Source organism: Rhinolophus sinicus, chromosome 6, assembly GCF_057876585.1.
Source record: "Rhinolophus sinicus isolate RSI-liver-muscle chromosome 6, RSI-T2T, whole genome shotgun sequence".
Lineage (NCBI taxonomy): Eukaryota > Metazoa > Chordata > Mammalia > Chiroptera > Rhinolophidae > Rhinolophus > Rhinolophus sinicus.
Window position 1 is genome coordinate 33,130,764 of NC_142506.1, and position 21,209 is coordinate 33,151,972.

Below are 21,209 nucleotides of genomic sequence, written 5' to 3' on the forward strand. Positions count from 1 at the left end.
GTTGGTACAAATCATAATGAATAATCTCTCTGATATCAAAAAAGGTTAGCAACATTGTTTTGACTCTTGATTTGGACAGAACTTTTTTGGCCATGGAGAATTGGCTGACTTCCATTGTGCACTTTGACACTTTCTTTCAGGGTCATATTGGTACACCCATGTTTCATCACCAGTGATAACGTGGCCCTAAACATCATCTTGCCTCTCCAAAAGGTCTTGGTAAACTTCAACTCTCCTTTTGTTTTTGTTCATCGGTGAGCTCCTTTGGGACCATTTTTGCACACACTTTTCTCATGCCAAGATTTTCGGTTAAGATTTTCCTAACTGTTTCTCTATTGATGTTTACTTGGTCCGCTATGCTTCTCACAGTCAGCCGACGATTCTGACACAGAATTCGACAAATTTTTGCAATGTTTTCATCAGCTGCTGGTTACTGGCTGCCCTGACCTCTCTTCATCAGTGACACATTCTCTCCCTTCAGAAAAATGTTTAATCCATGTACACATTGCCGTTTTCTTCATGACATTATCTGCATAAACTTGGACTAATATATCCTTGATTCCACATTTTAACACTTTAACACTTTTAAATTTCCATACTTTAACAAGAAATTTAATGTTTGTTCGTTGCTCTAATTCAAGCTTAGACATTCTCGTGACAGCACACAAAAACACACAACCACCATAATGTACGCCACTCAGCAAGACACTGCCACACGTCGACACGAACACAGCTGTGAGACACTGATATAACAAGGTTATGAAACCTTACCCAGCTGTTTGTACAGTGCTGCCAATGTAAGTGCACGGTGGCCAGTTCACGAACTTGTCATACCTCATACATTTAAATCAATAGCTGCTCAAATAGATAAACAGTAATATTAATGTCATCCCTCATTCGTTCATTCAGTACACATATTGAGAGGCTGCTATGCCAAATGCTTTAGACGAGAGACGAAAAGACCTAATTCCTAGTTTTAAAGATCTCACAGTGGAGTAGGATCGATTAACAGTACTTTGTAATGTACGAAGTGTTTTTTAACCATAAAATTTTAAATCAACAATAACAGCAACAAGCATTTGTTGAATGCTTATTCTGTGCCAGGCTCTGTGCCAAGCCCTTTTTCTGCATGATCTCATTCTATGCTCATTCCCACTCTGCGAGGGAGGTACCATTATTATCCCCATTTTACAAGTGGGGCAACTGCGGTTTGGGGTGGTTACATTACTTATTCATGGTCATACAGTGGAAAGCCAGAGTTTATACTAGTTAAAAGTTAGCTACTGTTATTTTTAAAACCAAGCTGACAAATATGGAAAGGCCCAGAAACCACAGTTGTTTGGAAGCTCAGTAAGAAAATGGGAGGATGAAACAGTCAGGAAAAAGGAAACCACCTTTGGTTGCACCTCTGCAGAACTAGAGGCTCTCGATGAAGAGACAAGTCTAGGACACCATTCTGTATTTAAAGGAAACACACAGGGTTCTTGCTCCCACCTGAACTTTAACCTGTAAACCAAACTGCCAGTTGAGCATCTCGAGGGGATGTCCCTTGGGTGTCTCCCAGACACTCCAATTGAACACTGACTTTGATCTCACACATGGCACTCAGTGCATGTTTACTGAGCGAATAAAGATTTAGGTGCTGTGGTTGTATGGTAGTTTTATGTTGCAGAGGTTTGCAGACAGGAATTACGTCCATCTCATCCTCAGCTTCAATGGCTGATTGGTTGATGGCTTTGTTCCAGCTCTGACTCAGTCTGACCACTAGCTGGAGCGAGCGTCCACATGAGAACAGACCATGCGGTAAGAGGGGAAATGGGCTCTCTTGAGCCCTGGGAAACTTGATTCTGAGCCCTGGGCTGCTGCTGGTCCATCACTTCACCTTAGACAAGTAACAATACCTTTGTGCTTTGGTTCCCTCATCCCAGCTTCTTAAACTTGATTTGTACCAGGGACTTCATGACGCTGTCTCAGAATAAAAATTTTAAATGCCTAAAATAAAATGCAACACCCACTAAGATGGCTGTAATTTTTTTAAAAAACGGAGAATAACAAGTGCTAGTAAAGATATGGAGAAACTGGAACCTTCATGCATTGCTGGTGGGAACATAAAATGGTGCAGCTGCTGTGTAACAGTTTGGCAATTCCTTAAAAAGTTAAACACAGAATTACCATAACATTACCATGTTTACCAAAAATTAAACATGGAATTACCATTCCATCCTTGTTATTTATCCAAAAGAATTGAAAGTAGGGACTCAAACAGATACCTGTATACCAATGTTCATAGCAGCATTATTCACAAAAGCAAAAAGGTGAAAATAACATAAGTCTCCGGCAACAGATGAGTGGATAAACAAAATGTGGTATATACAGAGGATGCCAAAAAACTGTATACACATTTTAAGAAAGGAAAAAACTATTAAAATTACACTGATGGTAACCACTTTGAGCACTTCTTGTAATTGCAGAAGTCAAACATTACTTGTATTCATCTTCTGTTATAAGCATATATTGAGAATTACAATTTTAATAGTTTTTTCCTCTCTTAAAATATGTATACTTTTTTTGGGCACCAAAAATATGTATACACATTTTAAGAGATATTACCTATGTATTACTTTTCGAAGTTGAATTGAATTATGGTAGCAATGTGTTGTATGACGTTCACTTAAAAGATGGCATTAATCAAATGAATGCTAGCGTCACCATGCAACAGGCAGGACAGTCAGAAAATGGCAGAAGCACGGTTGTCATTCGAGGAGTTCAAAACCATTTTGAGGTGGTATTTGAAATTCGAGAACGTTGTGGAAGTCCAACGACAATGGAGGCATGAGTATGCACCAGAACCTCCAACACGCCTGACAATTGCACACATTTGTGATAAGTTTGAGACGCATGGTACTGTGTGTGATGTGCACAAGGGAAGGTCCAGGCGGCCTCGCTCAGCAACAAGTCCTGCTTCTTCTGCTGTGGTGTCAGAACAGTTTACCCTGATAGTAACCACTTGGAGCACTTCTTGTAATTGCAGAAGTCAAACGTGACTTGTATTCATCTTTTGTTATCAGTATATATTGAGTATTACAATTTTAATACAGTTTTTTCCTTTCTTAAAATGACTATACATTTTTTTGGCACCCTGTGTGTGGGGGTGTGTTTTTGTGTATATATAATTCAGCCATAAAAAGAATGAAGTTCTGATACATGCTACAACATGGATGAACCTTGCAAATATTAAGTGAAAAAAAGATAGACACAAAAGAACAAATATTGTATCATTCCACTGATACGAGGTATCGAGATATCTAGAAAAGGTGAATTCATAGAGACAGAAAGTAGAAAAGAGGTTACTGGGGGTGGAGAAAAGGGAAGGGGGAGTTATTTATTAATGTGTAGAGAATTTCTATTTAGGATGATGAAAAAGTCCTGGAATTAGTGATGATAGTCGCACAACAACGTGAATATACTTAATGCCACTGAATCGTACACTTTAAAATGAATAATTTTACATTGTATATATGTTACCACAATAAACAAACAGATAAATGCAAAGGATTAGAAAGGAAGGCAATTATTTGAACTACAGTTATCAAGACATTAAAAAGAAAAAACTGGGGATATAGTAACACATGTACTTTTAAAAAATAGCATTAAATAACAAGATCGAGAAGTGTGTCTCATAACTAGTGTAATGTTGAAGTAGTGGTGAGTGTAAACACTATTTTGATTTATCTCCGACAACTATAACATGCCGTGACAATTTCTGTGATCTCTATGAGTACTGCTACTACTCCTGTGGTTTGTGGTTTACAATCATAACAGAAGAAAATGCTAAATTGCAGTTAGAAGTTAGTGGAAAAGGATATAATTCTTTTTCCCATCCAAATTATGGACACCTGAAATCTACCCAAGGGCTTTTTGGGGGTCTGTGGACCCCAGGTGAAAAACTTCTCAACTAAACATCTCTAAACTCTCTTCTAATTAAAACGGTGTGATCCAGAGTGACTCCTGGGTTTGTCTATATATCATGAAAAAATTAACATCTCTGATTAGATTTTTCTTACCTGTAATTGAGGATTACTATAAAATCTATCTCTCAAGGACTTTGTGAGGGAAAGGGAGGTAAGGCAAACAATAGGTGTTTTGTAAAACTAGAGTATTTTATAAGTGCCAGGTATTAACAGGGTAACATAAGAGTCAATAGAGAAATCACTCCCCCCGTCCTCCTAGCACCCATCCCCCAGGTCTCAATGTTCCCTCTGAATTTTTGCTTTGTGAAGTACAGAAACAAAACACTGGGTACTTTTTATTAAAGAATATCATGCCCCCAGAGGGTGGGCAAAATAGGTGAAGGTGGTCAAAGGTACAAACTTCCACTTATAAGATAAATAAGTCCTGGATTGTAATGTACAGCATAGCAACTAAAGTTAATTATATTGTATTGTGTATTTGAAAGTTGTTAAGAGAGTAGATCTTAAAAGTTTTCATCAAAATAAAAAACTATAGCTATGTGTAGTGATGGATGTTAACTAAACTTATTGTGGCAAACATTTTGCAACATAAACATATCAAGTCATTATGTTGTACACATAAAACTAATACAATGTTATATGTCATTTATATCAATTTAAAAAAAGAATGCCTTTCCCCCTGTTAAAACATAGTGTTATGAACTATAATGTATGCCAACAGACTTGAAAATACAGACAAAATAGGCAATTTTTAAGGAAAATACCAATTTTCAAAATAGATTCAAGAAGAAATAGAAAAACCCAAATGGACTAATGACACATAAAGAAATTGAATTAGCTGTCAAATATATCCTCTTTACAGAAGGCATCAAGCCCAGGTGGTTTTATGAGTGTGTTTTACTAGCTCTTGAGGACTTCTCTCACTGATCCTATGTAGATTTTCCCCTAAAAGACCAACGGTACTTGAAGCTGTGGAATTTGTACCAAACCCTAAATCACGACCGGTAATGACCCTGAGCCAAATGTGACCCTGACATGACTCTGCAGTATCTATCATTGGCACAAAGAATGATGCCTTCCACACTACAGATATTCAGTGAGTATTTGTTGAATGAATGAATAATAAAACTGAGGAAAATTATGAAACAAAAAAATACTGTGTTAGAACTATTAAGGTGTAGAAAAACAGCTAGGTAAAATGGATGGTTTTCCTATTCCTCTTCATTTTGGAGAAAATTCAATTTTGATTGGAAGATTGGAGTAAAGCAACCAGCTTCCTTCCATGGATGGAACAATTACACAGGACAGCTATAGGGACACTGGCATCTGGGTGCATAAGGATGAATGGGACCTCAAAGAGGAAGGTATGCATCCCTGGGTACCCCACCAACGAGTCCCAAACATTTAAGGATTCTCTGTCTTTCACTGGTCTATCACGGCACTGGGGAAGTGGGGATTCTCGGCACACATTTATTCAATGAGTGGATCAGTAGACTGGAACACGCCCGGTGTCAGGGTTGGGAATTAACAGCTTGCAATGGAAAGCAGCCTCTCACAGCCTTTGGCAGGTCTGAGCCCTTTGGACGGGATTCTTTTGCAATTGACTTTATGGTCCAACCTGATTTTAAAGGCCTCTGGGGTTTGTTCTCCCGGGGCTTCTCCAGCAAAATGCCCCCACACTGCACGTACTCCGTTACGCTTTCTTTTCAAAGGTTCCTCCTGGCTCTGAACCCAAGTCATCAGCTACGTCGTTCATTTTGTTTCTCCCTGAGCCCCTTCCCCTGCTTCAGCTCTTTGTACATCTGGCCATCCAGCTTCCTCTTTGATGTACTTACTCATCGGCTGGCTTCAGGCTTATGATAACTTCTCCCTCCTTCTCCTTTCCTGGCCCCACTGTCCTGTGAGCCGCCAAAATACACAGTGTCCTCCCTTCATCTTTCCTTAGAAATCAGCCTCCTCTAGATATATTGAAGGAAGGCTTTTCTGAGCTAGTGGGTCTAATTTTTGGCTTTTGAAAAATCTTACTCAGACTTGGTTTCACATCCTGGATAGATTGCTTTCCTTTCCTCTCTGCAGCCCTCGGATGTTGGCTATCCCACCCACTGCATTTGTCCGACCAGCTTTTAAGGACTCAGAGATATGTGATGGTAAGTTAATAAGTCCACACGGCTGAAGTCTTTGAACATGCTTCCCCAGCATTTGTCAGTAACAGTTATATCACCCTGAAACGGGAATATAAAGTGAATCAGAAAGCAAAAAGGACTGTGTAGGAAAATGTCAGAGAAGACAGATTGTCCTCCACAATCTGGGAAAGTGAAAAGCAAAGCAATTTGTTATGGGCTGAACTGTGTTTCCCCCTCCCCACCCCACCTTTCCAAATTCCTAAGTTGAAGTTTTAACCCCTAATACTTCAGAATGTGACTGTATTTGGAGATGGGGTCTTTAACGATGTAATTAAGGTCAAATGAGGTCACTGGGGGGGGCCCTAATCCAATATGATTGGTGTCATAAGAAGAGGAAATTTGGATGCAGACAGGTATGGCAGGTACAGAGGGAAAAACATGTGCCAAGGAGAGAAGAAACCAACCCTGCCAACACTTTGATCTTAGACTTCTAGCATCCACAATGGTGAGAAAATAAATTTCTGTTGTTAAAGCCACCCAGTCTGTGGTTTTTTTATGGCAGCCCTAGCAAACTAATATACAACTCAAGTCTCTATAATATTTCCTCTCAAGAATACATGAAATGTTTATAGGTTGATTATTCAGGTAACCTTTTAAACTAGCTCTCCTTGTCTTTTCAGTATTTAATAGTCTTAAGTATTTAAACACGAAATTTTTAAAGATGATTATTCTTTATAATCATTTCATAAGAATATAACTATTATTTTAATATTCTCAGTGGGGATTTGGAGGAAGATATAGAAAGTATTTTATCAAATTTGCAAATAATTCTGACTTGCTAAGTTAAGGAGGAAAAAGATATTAATCAAGATTGATTAATCTAAATGAAGATGATATAATTTAATATGAAAAAATTTAAAGTATTCCACTTAAGTTTTAAAAAAATCTTCTATATGACAGCTATTAAGCCATGTGTAAGAAAAGATTTAGTGATTTTCCTTGACTGCAAGCTCTGTATGAATTAACCAAAAAAACTAATGCAATTTACCTATAGTCATTCTTTCTTTCCTTCAGTTAACATTGCCAGAAGTGAAACCCAGGGATTCAATAACTTGTGTTGCCAGTCATTAAAAATTTTTCTGTTTCTCCCTTGTCTAAAAAATGTTATTTCAGGAGGCCGGTTGGGTCAGTGGTTGGAGCACAGTGCTCATCACACCAAGGTCGCTGGTCTGAGTCCCACATGGGCCAGTGAGAAACAACAGCTTGAGCTTGGAGCTGAGCCACCGGTGGGCAGCGGGTTGGTTCAGTGGTTAGAGCGCGGTAACACCAAGGTCGCCGATTTGATTCCCTCATGGGCCAGAGCTGCGCCCTCCACAACTAGATTGAAAACAACGACTTGACATGGAGCTGATGGGTCCTGGAAAAACACACTGTTCCCCAATATGAATTTTTTTTTTAAATGTTATTTCAAAGGCTCCTATGGAAGATTTTTCTTGCAAAGCAGATATTCAGCTGTTTGTTTTTGTTTTTATTAAATAGGGGAGAAAGTCCTTATCTTCTGGTTCCTTTCCTAATTTTGCAGATACCTCCATAGAATCCTGGAATGTCATGGTTTGCAAATTAGAGGTTTATTTAACCCTCTACACCCAAGGCCTTCAATATCCTTGATGTTTGAGGAGGCAATTTACGTTTTTCTGGGCTAATCCAGTGGCTACAAAGTTTCATATAGAAGAAAAATCTGTTTCCTTGAAAAAACAGGTGTTTGGTTCTGCATCCCTCTTTAAGTTCTTAATAACAAATTTAAACTCCATAACACAGCCTTCAGCGAGCCCTGCATCTTGTGTTCTTTTCAAGCTAAATATCCTCTGGTCTTTCGCCTGCCCTGGCTTTGGACACCTTCACCAGCCTGGTGGCTCCTCACTAGAGACTTTCCTCTTCGCTCATTTGTTAGTTCCTTTACTCCTTCTCTAGGTATTTATTGAGTGTCTGTTATGTACCTTACACATTACTAAGCACTGCCCATACCACATAGGCAATTAAATAGGCAATCATTGTGCAGGGTGACTAGTGCTGTGCTGGAACATACCGCCTGCTGTGGGGATGCGTTATTGTTGTGTTAAATCCTTACCAGAAGATCAGGAATGCTTCCATCAAGTCCAATTCGGTTGGATGAAACAGAGGAGTTAGGGTTGTAGTAAGGGTTTGAGAAGAAGTAATGGCAAATTTTGGAATCTCACCTGTGCTTCTCAGTAGGTATATGACCTTGAGCAAGACATTTAACCTCTCTATGCCTCAGTTTCTTCATGTTTGAAATGGGGGTAATAAGTAGAGTGAAGTATGAACTGCCATAGCAGATCCTCAAAAAGAAATTTTAAAAGACAGCCATCATTACCATTGTTGTCATTATTATCATCAGTTAGGGAGACCAGGGACATGATTGTCTCCATAGGGACAAGGGTATATGCCTTGCCCCCCAAGAGCACCAGCCATCAAAGGGTAGATAAGAACAGTGGCTATGTCACCCACGGGGGGTTTCCTCCACCACCATTCCCACATACATGTACACTGCAGGTGCCAAATACATGGGCAAGCTAAGGATAGAACATCCTGGAACTGAAGAAGGAAAGATCTGGGAAGGAGAGATCTGAGAATGTCAAAAGACAAATTGAGGCATATTAAAAATTTTGAGTTTATTTGAGCAAAAATCAATTGAAACCCGGCAGCATCCCATCTCGCACAGACAGGAAGAAGCTCTGAAGAGCTGTACAAAATGAAGACTTTTATAGGCAGAAGGGGGCAGTAACAAGGAAGGTATAGTAGACAAAAATCAGGTTTGTTATTATAAGGCCATTTTCCTTTAGGGGATGGTAGGGGTCTATCCGGCAGGTGACCTCACTAGTGCTGATCAGGCGTTTCCTGATTGACAGCTCTAAGAGTCCATTTCTTGGATTGCCGAGACTATAATTAAGTCTGTTTGGTGACGTGGGACTTAGCATAAGCAATTCCATTTTGGGCCTGTTGTCTTGTTTCTAACAAGAGGCAAAGATAAAGGAGAGTGACAGAAAAAGAATGGATGAACAGTTTAATAGAGAAGAAAAAGGGGGAGAAAGACTCTGTAGGAGAGAAAAATCAAGTTATTTATTCATTGGCTGGGAAAGCTTTTACCCTGTTTCCCCGAAAATAAGACCTCGCCGGACAATCAGCTCTAATGCGTCTTTTAGAGCAAAAATTAATATAACACTCGGTATTATATTATATTGTATTATATTATACCCGGTCTTATAGTATAGTAAAATAAGACCGGGCCTTATATTAATTTTTGCTCCAAAAGATGCATTAATTTTTGCTCCAAAAGATGCATTAGAGCTGATTGTCCGGCTAGGTCTTATTTTCGGGAAAACACAGCAACTTTGTGACTTATTGGAAGTCAGATACTACCGTGTTTCCCCAAAAATAAGACCAGGTCTCATATTAATTTTTGCTCCAAAAGACGCATTAGGGCTTATGTTCAGGGGATGACATCCTGAAAAAATCATGCTAGGGCTTATTTTCCGGTTAGGTCTTATTTTCAGGGAAACACGGTATGTGTTTTTGGGTTCTCCCAGTATTAATCACAAGACAGGAATGAGGAATTCACTTCATACAGTTTATAAAAAATGAATGCTAAAAGAGACAGCTTATGCATAAAACAGCATAGGCATGAAGAGATGCATTTTATGGGGAACAGCATGCCTCAGCTAAGCAGTAGCCATGACAGTCATCAGTTCTGATGGTAAAGACACATACCACACTCAGTTCTTTAGATATGGATTGTTAAGCCCTGTGCTGTAAGAGGCTGGCTCCCTGTACAGGCTGAGGCTCACCTCTGCCAAATCCTCCTGGGTAGAAAAAAGCTAGCAGCTTATTTTCAAAGCTTCATAAGGAGGGTGGGAGCGATCCAGGCTACAGTTATACTCTCCAGCTGCTATTTTCTCTCCAGATGTTACTCATCCTGCATTGTCTTTCTGGCTTGCGCCCACAGCGTCTCTTCCTAAAGTCTTTTCATCCTGCCCATCCACGTCCCACCCCCTAATTTCTCTTCTTCAAGGGTTCTCAAACTGAGGTCTCCGGAAATGCAACTTCTCATGCCCCAACCTAGACTGAATCAGACACTGGGCACAGGGACCAGTAGTCTGTGTTCTTACAAGCCTTCCAGGGGCTTCTTGATGCACAAGGAAGCTTGAGAACCAGTATTCGGCCGCCTGACCTACAGCCCCTCCCCACCCCCTGCCTGATCCTACTGACCCACCCAACTCCTTTTCCTGCTCCTACTGACCATCTCACCTGGCCTTATCCTACTGCTTCTCTTTCCTGCCTCATCTTACTGCCCCCCCACTTCCCTGCCTGATCCTACTGCCCCACCCCCACTCCTTTGGCAGATCCTACTGCCCCACCCCATTCCCCTGCCTGATCCTACTGCCCCATCCCTTCAGTCTCAAAACTTTCCCTCCTCAGCCTCCAGAGTATGGTTCTGCCTTGGCTCGCCCACCTCTGTAACCACAAATGAACTTCATTTCTTTAGCATGCGTTTTGCTTTCACCCAAGCTTGCTTTGTTTAGGCTGATAGGACTATGACTCACTTTCATTCTTTCCCCAGATCCTCCCATCTGTGCATATACTGTCTGTCCACTCCGTTTAATCGTTAAGTCCTTAGGACATGAGGTTCCGTCAGCGTCAAATTCACTTAAGAATAAAGCTTCAGGGGGGGGATGGGTGGCTCAGTTGGTTAGAGCATGAGCTCTGGGCAAGGGGGCTGCCGGTTTGATTCCCACATGGGCCAGCGAGCTGTGCTCTCCACAACTAGAATGAAGTCAGTGAGCGGCCGCTCAGCCCTCAGATGGCTCAGTCGGTTGGAGTGCATCCTCTCAACAACAAGGTTGCCAGTTCGACTCCCGCAAGGGATGGTGGGCTGCGCCCCCTGCAACTAACAACAGCAACTGGACCTGGAGCTGAGCTGCGCCCTCTACAACTAAGACTGAAACGATAACACTTGATTTTGAAAAAGTCTTGGAAGTACACACTGTTCCCCAATGAAGTCCTGTTCCCCTCCCCCCCCCCAAAAAAAAGTGTAGCTTCAAAAAAAAATAAAAAAGAATAAAGCTTCAGGTCTACCAACCATGACCAAGACACAATAACCAAGCCTCAAACTAGATAAAGATTTTGTTTGTTTGTTTTATAAATTTTATTGGGGAATATTGAGAAACAGTGGTTTCTCCAGGGCCCATCAGCTCCAAGTCATTGTCCTTCAATCTAGTTGTGGAGGACGCAACTCAGCTCCAAGTCCAGTCACCATTTTCAAACTTTAGTTGCAGGGAGGGGTGGGGGGTGTGCAGCCCACCATCCCATGCGGGAATTGAACCAGCAACCTTGTTGTTGAGAGCTTGTACTCTAACCAAACGAGCCATCCGGCCGCCCCTCCGGAAGCTCAGTGGCAGCTCGTTGTCTTCAATCTAGTTGTAGAGGGCACAGCTCACTGGCCCATGTGGGAATTGAACTGGCAACCCTGTCATTCAAGGCTCGCGCTCTAACCAACTGAGCCATCTGGCCTCCTCCAAGGTTTTGTTTTGTTTTAAGGAGGGTTCAGCTCACAGTGGCCCATGCGAGAATTGAACCAGCAACCTTGGTGTTATCAGCACCATGCTCCAATCAACTGAGCCACCTGCTCGCCCCTAGAATAAGGTTTTAATCAAACAAAGGTAACACCTTGGCCTCAGTTATGTTTCAGCTCTGGACTCATGAAAACACAACAGCCTCACAAACTGCATCCCCTGGAAACCGGACAGAACACTGCTATGACTGACACCAGGACATGAAGCCAGATCAATTGCCCCGTACCTCAGCCCTGACCAATCAGTGGAGCCCACGACCCCAGCTCCCATGGTAATCATAATTAATGAATTTTCCCTATGTAATGTGTAACCTACACGCCATCGGAGAGGCAGTATTTTGAGAGCACTAGCTCACCTGTGTCTCTTGGCTTGAAACCAATTCCTTAAATAAACCTTTACTTTCTTTGCTGCAATCTCCTGTTCATTTCTTGTCTGGCTTGGATGCACACAGACAAGTGGACCTTTTGAGTCTGCGGTAACATCTGGAGAGAGTGAAAGTAAGCCAACCCATCACAGGAACCAGAGAAGGGGTGTCTGGGAGGCAGAGAAATCGGTGACGTCATCACATCCTAGATAAGACCTGAGGGATCACTCCATCTCCTTTAAAAGATGAATAAACTGAGGCCTAGAGAAGAAAGGCAACTTACACAATGTCACTTGCTAACTAGAAGTCAAATCAAGACTAGAACCATCCAAATGAGTTGTTCTCAGTTGTTCAACACACACTGAGTTTTTGCTGTGGGCAGGAACAAAGCCAGGGCTTAAGGTCTGGGGACCCCAGGTAACCAGCAGGAGCAGCATTCCAAATATGGATGGGCATTTCACGGTCTGCTCACAAACCCTGGTCCAGGAGCAAGCAGGGTTGGGAAATCAGTAGGTTTGAGTGTGAGGTGCCTTTTTCTTTGCTCAAAGGCATATGTGCCCCCAACACAGGCATTCTTTCCCCTTTCCCTAACTGGATGAGCGGGTACAGGATGGGAAGGGTGTTGGGGGCGGGGGGGTTGATCCTTTTCTTTCTAGTTTTGCAGAAGCCTTGACAACTTTGTCAAAATGCTTAACCTCTCTGAGCCTTGGCTTCCTAGTCTGAAAATGAGATAAACCAATAACCACATTGCAGTGTTTGCCTTTTTTTTTTTTTTTTATGGATTAAGTGAGCTAGGCTCTTCACAGCAGGGGCTCAGTAAAATGACAGTACCCTCCACAAGTGCTATGAGAAATGTAAAACACTCAATTCCTATCTTCTAGGTTTACAGTCTAGTGGTAAAAACGAGGAGAGTACAAAAATAACTAGAACAGGAAACCCTCTTGGGTACGTGCCGCTATTACCCCTCAGAATATAAGGCAGACAGGGTTGACACTTTAGCAGAAGACTGGCCAGGAAGGGTCCTGCCAGGCTGGGAGTGGAAATGTCACCAGGCTACCATCGAAGAGACCCTAACGGTTCTCAATACCTAAACTATGTCACGAACTATACTTATTTTCAGGAACTGAAAAGGATTCCTGACCCCAAAAAATATAGGGAGCTAAGCTCAAAGACCAAGGTACTGAGTGCAAAAGCCAAGATGGCGATGGGGCCTCCTGTGCAAATGGGACCAGGTGCAAAAGGGCTGAGTGCCACAGAAAAATAACTATGCAAGCTTAAAAGAATTAATTCACTCCCCATCACATCCTGTAAATACAGAAGGCTCCTTCTCAGTCCCAGTTGTCGAGGATGTGCCGTTAGAGCGTGAGCTCACCTTTCTCCATTCCTTGGTCAAAGAATAAATTTTCTGCTCTGATTTACCAAACCTAGTCTTGTTCCATGGTGCAAATGGCACTGGGCAGAAGAACCTTGGTCTAGGTCCTTTACACAGAAGGTTCGGTAACAGAAGGAGGTGTCATTTGACCTGGCCCAGGCTGATAATAGGCCTTGGCCAAAAAAGGATACTCCAGGTGGAAGAAAGAGGGTACCGGGAAAGCTCAAGCAAGGAGGCAAAAGTTCTAACCACATAAAGTGGCTTCAGGGCATGAGAGACCAGTGGCCTTAATGGGTCATCTTTCCAGGAGCCAGAAGCTCTGATGGCTTCTACCATCTGCTTTACCTCCTTCACTGAATGTGCCAACAAATGTCAATTAGGGGATTGTTTTAGGAAGTGAAAATTCATTTTCTAGCAGCCAATGCTTGCAAATGTTAATAATTATCAACCTAGGCGAAAATGTCCATTGGCAACACAGAGTAGGACATTCTTACACTTAATTCTCTAGGCCAGCCAACCCCTTCAGTCACATTGCTAATTTAGGAGGTTTCACCTCCTTATATGAAACACGTTGCATTTTTACTCATATTTTGATGTCAGGTTTAATGTGCAAAAATGGAAATAAGTGCCTCACCATATACTGTGATTTCCTAGGAACAGAACTTGGGGCTGTAGACAGTGAGTTCTCAGCTTTGTTTTTTAGTAAATTATCTGTTATGAAGAAATGTCACTAAATTCTGTGGCCTCCACCCCTGAACATCTCTGGATTTTTCCTAGCAATGTGTGTGTGTGTTGGGGGAGGGGGTGAAGAGGGTTCAGCTTCCACCATCCCCTGACCACACTACAGGACCAGCCTCCTTTTAAATCTCCACCTCCCACTTCTAGAAGTTACTGCCATATTGCACAAAGTGCTCTCTTAGAACACAAATGTGAATTCTGTGTGGGTGCTATTGATCTGAAGGAGAATCTATTCTAGGGAAAGAAAAAAGTTTCAAGGTTAGTAGAAATCAAATGAGATAGGTTGGTAAATTTAGAAAAGAACACACATGTCAATAAGAACTGAAAGACAGACAAAACAGGAAGAGCCAGCCGGTGGAAGTGTAGACAGACGGTTTGTGTACATTCCAGGACTGAGGGGAGTCAAGAATACAGTGGGAGTTTGGGCAAGGAGGGTTAAGGTTTCAAATGGCTGATATGCCTTCATTGGTTGCCTTGGCAACTGGTCTACCCCCATATGGCAGTGATATAATAAAGAGGAAAATGTGCACAAGCAAAGCAGGCAGTAATTAGGGGTAGGGGACACCGTGACTTCCAGTTAGAGCCACCTGGAGCAGGCTGAGGGGGGAATTTGGGAGCGGCCACATGCCACTGATAAAGGATGGGGGATATGTGCAGAGAGGAAGAACATGAAGGCTTCCATCAGTTTATGCTCTGAGTACAGAACACCCTGCCGCTCCTGCCTGCCAGTATGGTTGCCTAGAAGGGGCTTTGGGCTGGAGAATGTGCTCACTCGTTCTCCTGGTGGCCTGGGAGTGTAGGCTCTCCCTGGCCTTTGCCACAGCCCTGGAAGGCTGAGGGTAACTGGAAGGCACAGTGGGTGGACAGGCAGTTAGCAGTGATCAACACTGTTGCCCACGCCAAGTCGACCAGGGGCTCCCACTCCTGCAGAACGAAGCCCAAACTCTTCATCAGAACCTCAAGGTCCTAAGTGATATTGAAGCCGGGCTCAGTTAGGACCCCCGTAGTAGAGGCTTCACAACGTCCCTGGCCTCACCTTTACTTGACCTACCTATAGCTTAACAACAGATCATCCCCCTGCAGCTTGAGCTCAGAATGTCCTGTCCCAGTTCCTTATTTTAGAAAATTACCCTAGAACTTATGATTAATACCCTTACCTTATTGTTCACAATCTCTATGGTCTGGCATTCTTCCCAGGCTACTCCCATCATTGTTCCTGGGTTGCTGACACCACCAGAGAACCACGTTGCCAAAGGGAAGGCAGACAGACCCCTGGAACATCAGTAGCATCTGGAGGAATGCCCGGATTTTCCCTTAAATACTCTAAGCCGGTCTGAGAACGTTAAGGCAGTTTTTGAAGGTGTTAACCTTCTGTCTTCTCAGATCACTGGTGCTCTGACAATGAAAGCTTATCCTATAGCCCAACCCCCGTGTCGGTCTATTGGCTGAGGAGCAGGCAGCATGAGCACCGGACGGCTGCCCTCCAGTTTCAATATGGTCCCTGCGTCCTCCAGGTTTGTCTCCAGTTCAGACCACCCACCTTGCAGACATGGTGGTCCTGATGGCAGGACCAGGTCCCACCTCCATGCTCCATCCTCACTCCTCTCCTGCCCCCTCACCTCTCAGGGTTCCACATGGTCACAACCTTCACTAGGAAGCTTCCCTAAACCAGCTGTTTCAAAGTGTGCTTTGGAGACCCCTGGGAATCCCTGAGACCCCTTCAGAGTGCCCATGAGGTAGAAATATTTTCATAATGTCAGTAATGTTTGCTTTTTATATTCTCATTCTCTCATGAGTTTATAAGATATGAAAAGTTTAATGTGGTTTTAGATTCCACATTGCAATTAACCTTTAAGAAACTACAATTTGTCGAGTTTTGGTGTGGTGTGGACAAAAAAGGGGCCACACACTAAACCTGACAAGCTCAGGCGAGGACTACATGGCCGGCCCTACAAATTCAGAGACTGAAATTAATCACATAGGATGGTTTGAAAATAAAAATTTTTAACTAAAAGAGGTTGTGGCAGGTAGTCACATCCTTGGCCTGTAGCTTCCTTAACAAAGGCCAATCTTTACCTTAAGTGAGCCTGTCTATTGTCTTTTTGCATCTAAGATAACAGACCCTCGGAATGTCAGCTAATTGATTTTTCTGGACCCCTCAGGGCACAACCCTCTCACCAGAGCAGGAGACCACAGAACCCCTCCCTCATTCTTATTCTTGTCCCCTGGTTACCGTCTCTATGTGCTGTAAAATGCTATTAACTATCCTGTACCCAACAATGTAAAAGAAGTATCTGTCTGTCCAATTTACTTTTTATACAATCCCAGAGATACTCTTGCTTGGCTTTCTCCTACCCCTTTAATCTACCACCAATGAATTTCATGTAACCGCCCTTACGTCTCCTCCTAGATTCTAATGTATAAAATAAGTTGCAAAACGATATGGAAGTGGTCTGGGGCTTAGGCTGGGGACTTCTCTCTCCTCTCGGGCCACCATTTTAGCTCAGTTCCATGTGGCAGGGAACCATTTTAAGGTCAGTTTCCCCATCATGTCCCCCCTTTTGATGATCGTAAGTGGTAACAACTTAGAGATCATCATATTAGCTAAGAGGATGATAACGCCGCAGGGCAAGGATCCGGGCTGTAGCCCAACAGGTGACGGAGGTCTCTATGAAACAAACACACACTGATGAGCTGGGGCATTTTAGTATCTGATGTGGTCTTCAAGAGGAAAAGCAAGTACTGTTCTCCTTTGAAACATCTGCTGGCTCTCATGCTGTTGTGTGTGCAAATGAACCTGCATTTATGTTTGTTTTTGTGTTGAATATCTATTTTGGATTTGCATAATTGTGCTTTAATTTTTTCATAACTTTTCATTTCACGGAATTGATTTGCATTGACCATAAGCTGTAAATAAAAGAAATAAATGTGTGAAATAAAAAAGTGTCTATGAAAAAAAAAAAAAAAGTTGCAAAACCACTATTTTCCAGAGCATTTTCTCAATCTATTGGGATTTGCTTCCCAGCAATTGTTGTGAGTTTGGCTCAAATAAACTCATTGAATTTCTCTACAGGTTTAGACTTTTCTTATGCCGACAGTTGTATCAAACAGGAATATCCACAATCACATGAAAAATATGAAAATGCTCCTCCTTTTTCTGACTCCGTATCTGTGTGAGGCCATATTATCTTCATGTAGTCCAACCAAAACAATACTTCATGACAGATAAATGGAGGAAAATGAGAATCCAGCTGTCTTCAATTAAGCCAGACATTAAACAGATTTACAAATTTGTAACACAGTGCCATTCCTCTCACTTTCTACATTTAGCAAATACTGTTTTTATACAAATATTTTACTTACATTATGGGTTTATTCTTGTTATTCTAAAATTAATTAATAAACAAATATTTGTTAGAGTTCTCTGTTTCTATTTCTCATCCAGTAAATCTTGATTGATCTGACTCTAACCCACATAAACAAAAAGTTCTTTGAGACCCTCAATAATTTTTTAGTGTAAAAGAGTCCTGAGACCAAAATGTTGGAGAACTACTGACTTATACTGTACCTACAGCAGGCAGAGTGGACTGTAACTTAGCTATGCCTCTACTGTTGTGTATAGATTCCACCAAATTAATGATTTTTCACATGTCTGTCTCCCCCCACTACATGAGCACTTCCTGATTGTTAGGCCATATTTAGGCCAGGAACAGGAAACCTCGTATCTTAAAAACCATCTTGTCAGCTCAAACACACCAAATAAATTCTAATAGACCAATTTTGGTCTCCCACAACTAACTCATTCTCCCAGCGTGCCTAACACTATAACACTGATGGTGGTTGTTCTTCTTAAACAAACCCCCACCCCCCTACCCACCCACCCCCACCCCCACCCCTGTGTCTGGAAGACAGCAGAAACTCCAGATAAAAGAATGAAATAAGAGATAAGCCTCCATGGACCTACACATCACAGGCTGCTGCCTGAGCAGCCTGCAATCATTCATGGGAGGGGCGGATAAACACATGCATTATTTTTTTTAATTGGCTCAAGTTGTTACTGGGACTCTGACCTGAATTTAGACATAACATATAAACTTTTTTTTTTAAATCAGAAAATTGAAACAAAAAAACAAACTAAGAAACAATTCTGTTTCTACTCTGTTAAACTTTCAGAGACACCCTTGCAGGGAAGTAACTAGTGAACTACATCATGCCAGGGGACACCATAAATACAGCCAAAATGGTTTTCCACAAAAAAAGTTCAGTGTGGCCTGGGCAATGTTCTGAACATAGAAAACAAAGGGCCAATAAAAGCAAACCCCCATAAAACGCAAGACACCATATTCTAAGTATGAAGAGAAAGTTGTGCAAACTCAGGGTAAGGGCTATAATGAACATGGCTTCTCCATCTTTCTTCTTGTCAAAGACCAAAAGCAGATTGCTCTTGAGAATCCAGGCCAAGGTTGTAGTGTTTGCCTTCTGATTTCATGATTCTCACTCACTCAACCATGTTCATAAGTCAAACAGCCCTACAGCACGTCTGGGAGCAGCCACTTGCCACTCCCTGGGGTGGGGAGATGTGCCATGCTCCATGCTACTCTTTGTCCCTGAAACATTCTCTGGCAAAATAAGAAACAGGAGGCAGTACTGAACGTGGGCATGAAACCTTTGGCAAAACAGGCTTCTTTCTATCTCTTACCTCAGAGGCTTCTACTTCAGAGCCTGAACTTAAGGCCAAGGAGGAGGACAGCAGATGCTGCCAGCTAGGGGAAGGCCCTGGTGTGTGTGTTTGTGTATGAGAGAGAGAGGGAGAAAGAGATTGATTTTGAGTAAAGAAAAGGAATATGCTTTTCTGACTATGTGGTGGCTTGTTCTGAAAGCAGTCCCGTCAGGAACCCAACTGTGCAATCATTGCTGCTGACCTAGGAATCAGGTATTTCCAGTTCTATATATATATATATATATATATATATATATACACACACACACATACATACATATATATTTATACATATTTATCATCTTGAAATTTGTTTTTAAAAACCCTTTAATCAGCATACTAAACATTCCCCCGTCCTTTTCACAGTTGCAGAAGTCTTATGTTTTCATCACTGTGGAAACAGGGATTCTCAGGAGACTAAAGACATGAATGGCCCAGTATCATGGGGTCACTGTTTAGGTTAACATCAGTAAAGATTATGACCTCTTAAAACAGGGCTCTTTGGGTCCCTTTGGTCTCTGATTGTAATTTTGGATGCGGAGGCCACCAGGCCACTGGGCATTTCTCGCAGTGGCCTTCATAGACGGTCAGATTTCTTGCGGCTGGCCAACAACATATAAATGGAAAACAGTTTCAAAGAACAGCTTCGTGGAATGATATCTATCATTCATTGCATACCATAATTTACATATATTACCTCACTTTCTCCTCAAAAAATACTCCAAGATCAGTGTTAACATTCCCATTTTTAAGTTGAACTTAGGAAGTTGAACTTCAGAGCTCACGCTGCCTAAGTGTACACAACTGATAAGTAGCAGGCCAGGATTTGAACCCATGTCTATACCAAAATCTATTCTCTTCCACTGGCCAACCTTCCTATTAACCCCATATCCTAGGTTTTCCAGAGCCCATATTTGCAACCAGGATGATTTATCTATATTTTGTGTTTTTTCATGACTTTGCCCTGCCCTCCAAGAAAGAAAAAAATTCACCTGAAGAAAACATGTTCACTGTGTCAGAAAAACAGCCCCCTGACATTTTCCATTCCTAATATCCTAATTCAGCTCATGATGTCCCCACTCTGTGCCAACTTCTGCTTTCCACAAGGTCCCCTATTTGCTTCCCATGCTGCCATGCAGGGGAGCATTATTCACATAGATTAGGTGGACAAATTGCATAAAAAATTCTCATAATACCCTTGTCCAGAGAAGTCCAACAAGGACCTTTTCAGATGGAAATCTTGCCCTTGCATATTAGAAGAAAGTCACGAGCCTCCAATTAAATGGAAGGCTTTGAAATAGTAGTGATTTCACTTTATTTTGAAAACCCGTGTCCAATCACATCTTCTACTCAGGATGTGCTCATTGCCAGTGAGAATCCCCTCTCCCTCAGCACACCCAACAGGGGACCAAGGGAAAGGGGAGCTTCCCTGACTATTATCCATCCCCTGGCCTGGGGGTCCACCCATAACCAACCCTTCCAGCATGCTTCTGTAGGTGGCATCCCCGTCACTTACCCAGGAGGGCCGTCTGAGGGTGGGTCCTAGGGTGTCTCCCTCTGGAGATGGACCTGGAGGGTGGCCACTTCCTGGCCTCAGCGGGGAGGAGGAGGCTCTGTCCGAGGATCAGCAGAAAGCAGCCCAGCAGCATCTTTTCCATCTTCAAGAGGAAGAGGTGCAAGGCTGTGACAAACACAACAGGAGATGGCAGCAAGGTGAGCTTTCCGGGTCTCCCTGAACTCTAGGTGCTGCAGACCGCCGCCCCACCTTCTCACGTTTCACACATGCCGCTTGTGCTTAAAATGCCTTTGTGTGTGTGGTCCTTAAGAATTCAGGTAACTCCCATTGGTAGTTCTTGGATACTCTGAGCAGGGCATGCATAGTTGGGATTTTTCATCACTTTGCTCACTATAAGACTGAAAGGAAAGCTTTAGGGGAAAAATAAAATCTATTCATAGTCATATTCTGTATCTTAGATCTGAAAAAGGAAAAACTACATCTGAGGATTCCAAGTAATAATATTCCTTCAGTCTAATAATAGTGAATGGCACTAATTAATATACATATAAATTTGCCAAGGAATTCATGTATATCTGACATCAGGTAGCATCACATAGCCAGCATCCCACCCTCCCACACACATCTATTAAGAGGGAGCATGGTGTAGTGGTTAAGGGCTTAGACTCTGGTACGAGACTACGTGGCTTTGAATCCTGGCTCTGACACTTGCTAACTATGTGTGACCTTGGGCGAGTTACTTAACCTCCTCAAGTCT

The 21,209-nt window shown here is 42.3% G+C and overlaps 1 protein-coding gene across 6 annotated transcripts in view; it reads right to left on the bottom strand.

The window, feature by feature from the left end:
• The window catches only part of MATN2 (matrilin 2), a 145,968-nt gene that overhangs the window by 110,965 nt on the left and 13,794 nt on the right, over positions 1–21,209 (bottom strand). For 3 of the 6 annotated variants that reach the window (XM_088799034.1, XM_088799032.1, XM_088799033.1), the window contains exon 2: positions 20,453–20,594. In XM_088799034.1, coding sequence (XP_088655160.1) covers positions 20,453–20,594 — 142 coding nt within the window. Of the gene's footprint in view, positions 1–20,452; positions 20,618–21,209 lie in introns of all 6 variants that reach the window. The other 3 variants (XM_019714991.3, XM_019714988.3, XM_019714989.3) reach the window with 1 other exon arrangement.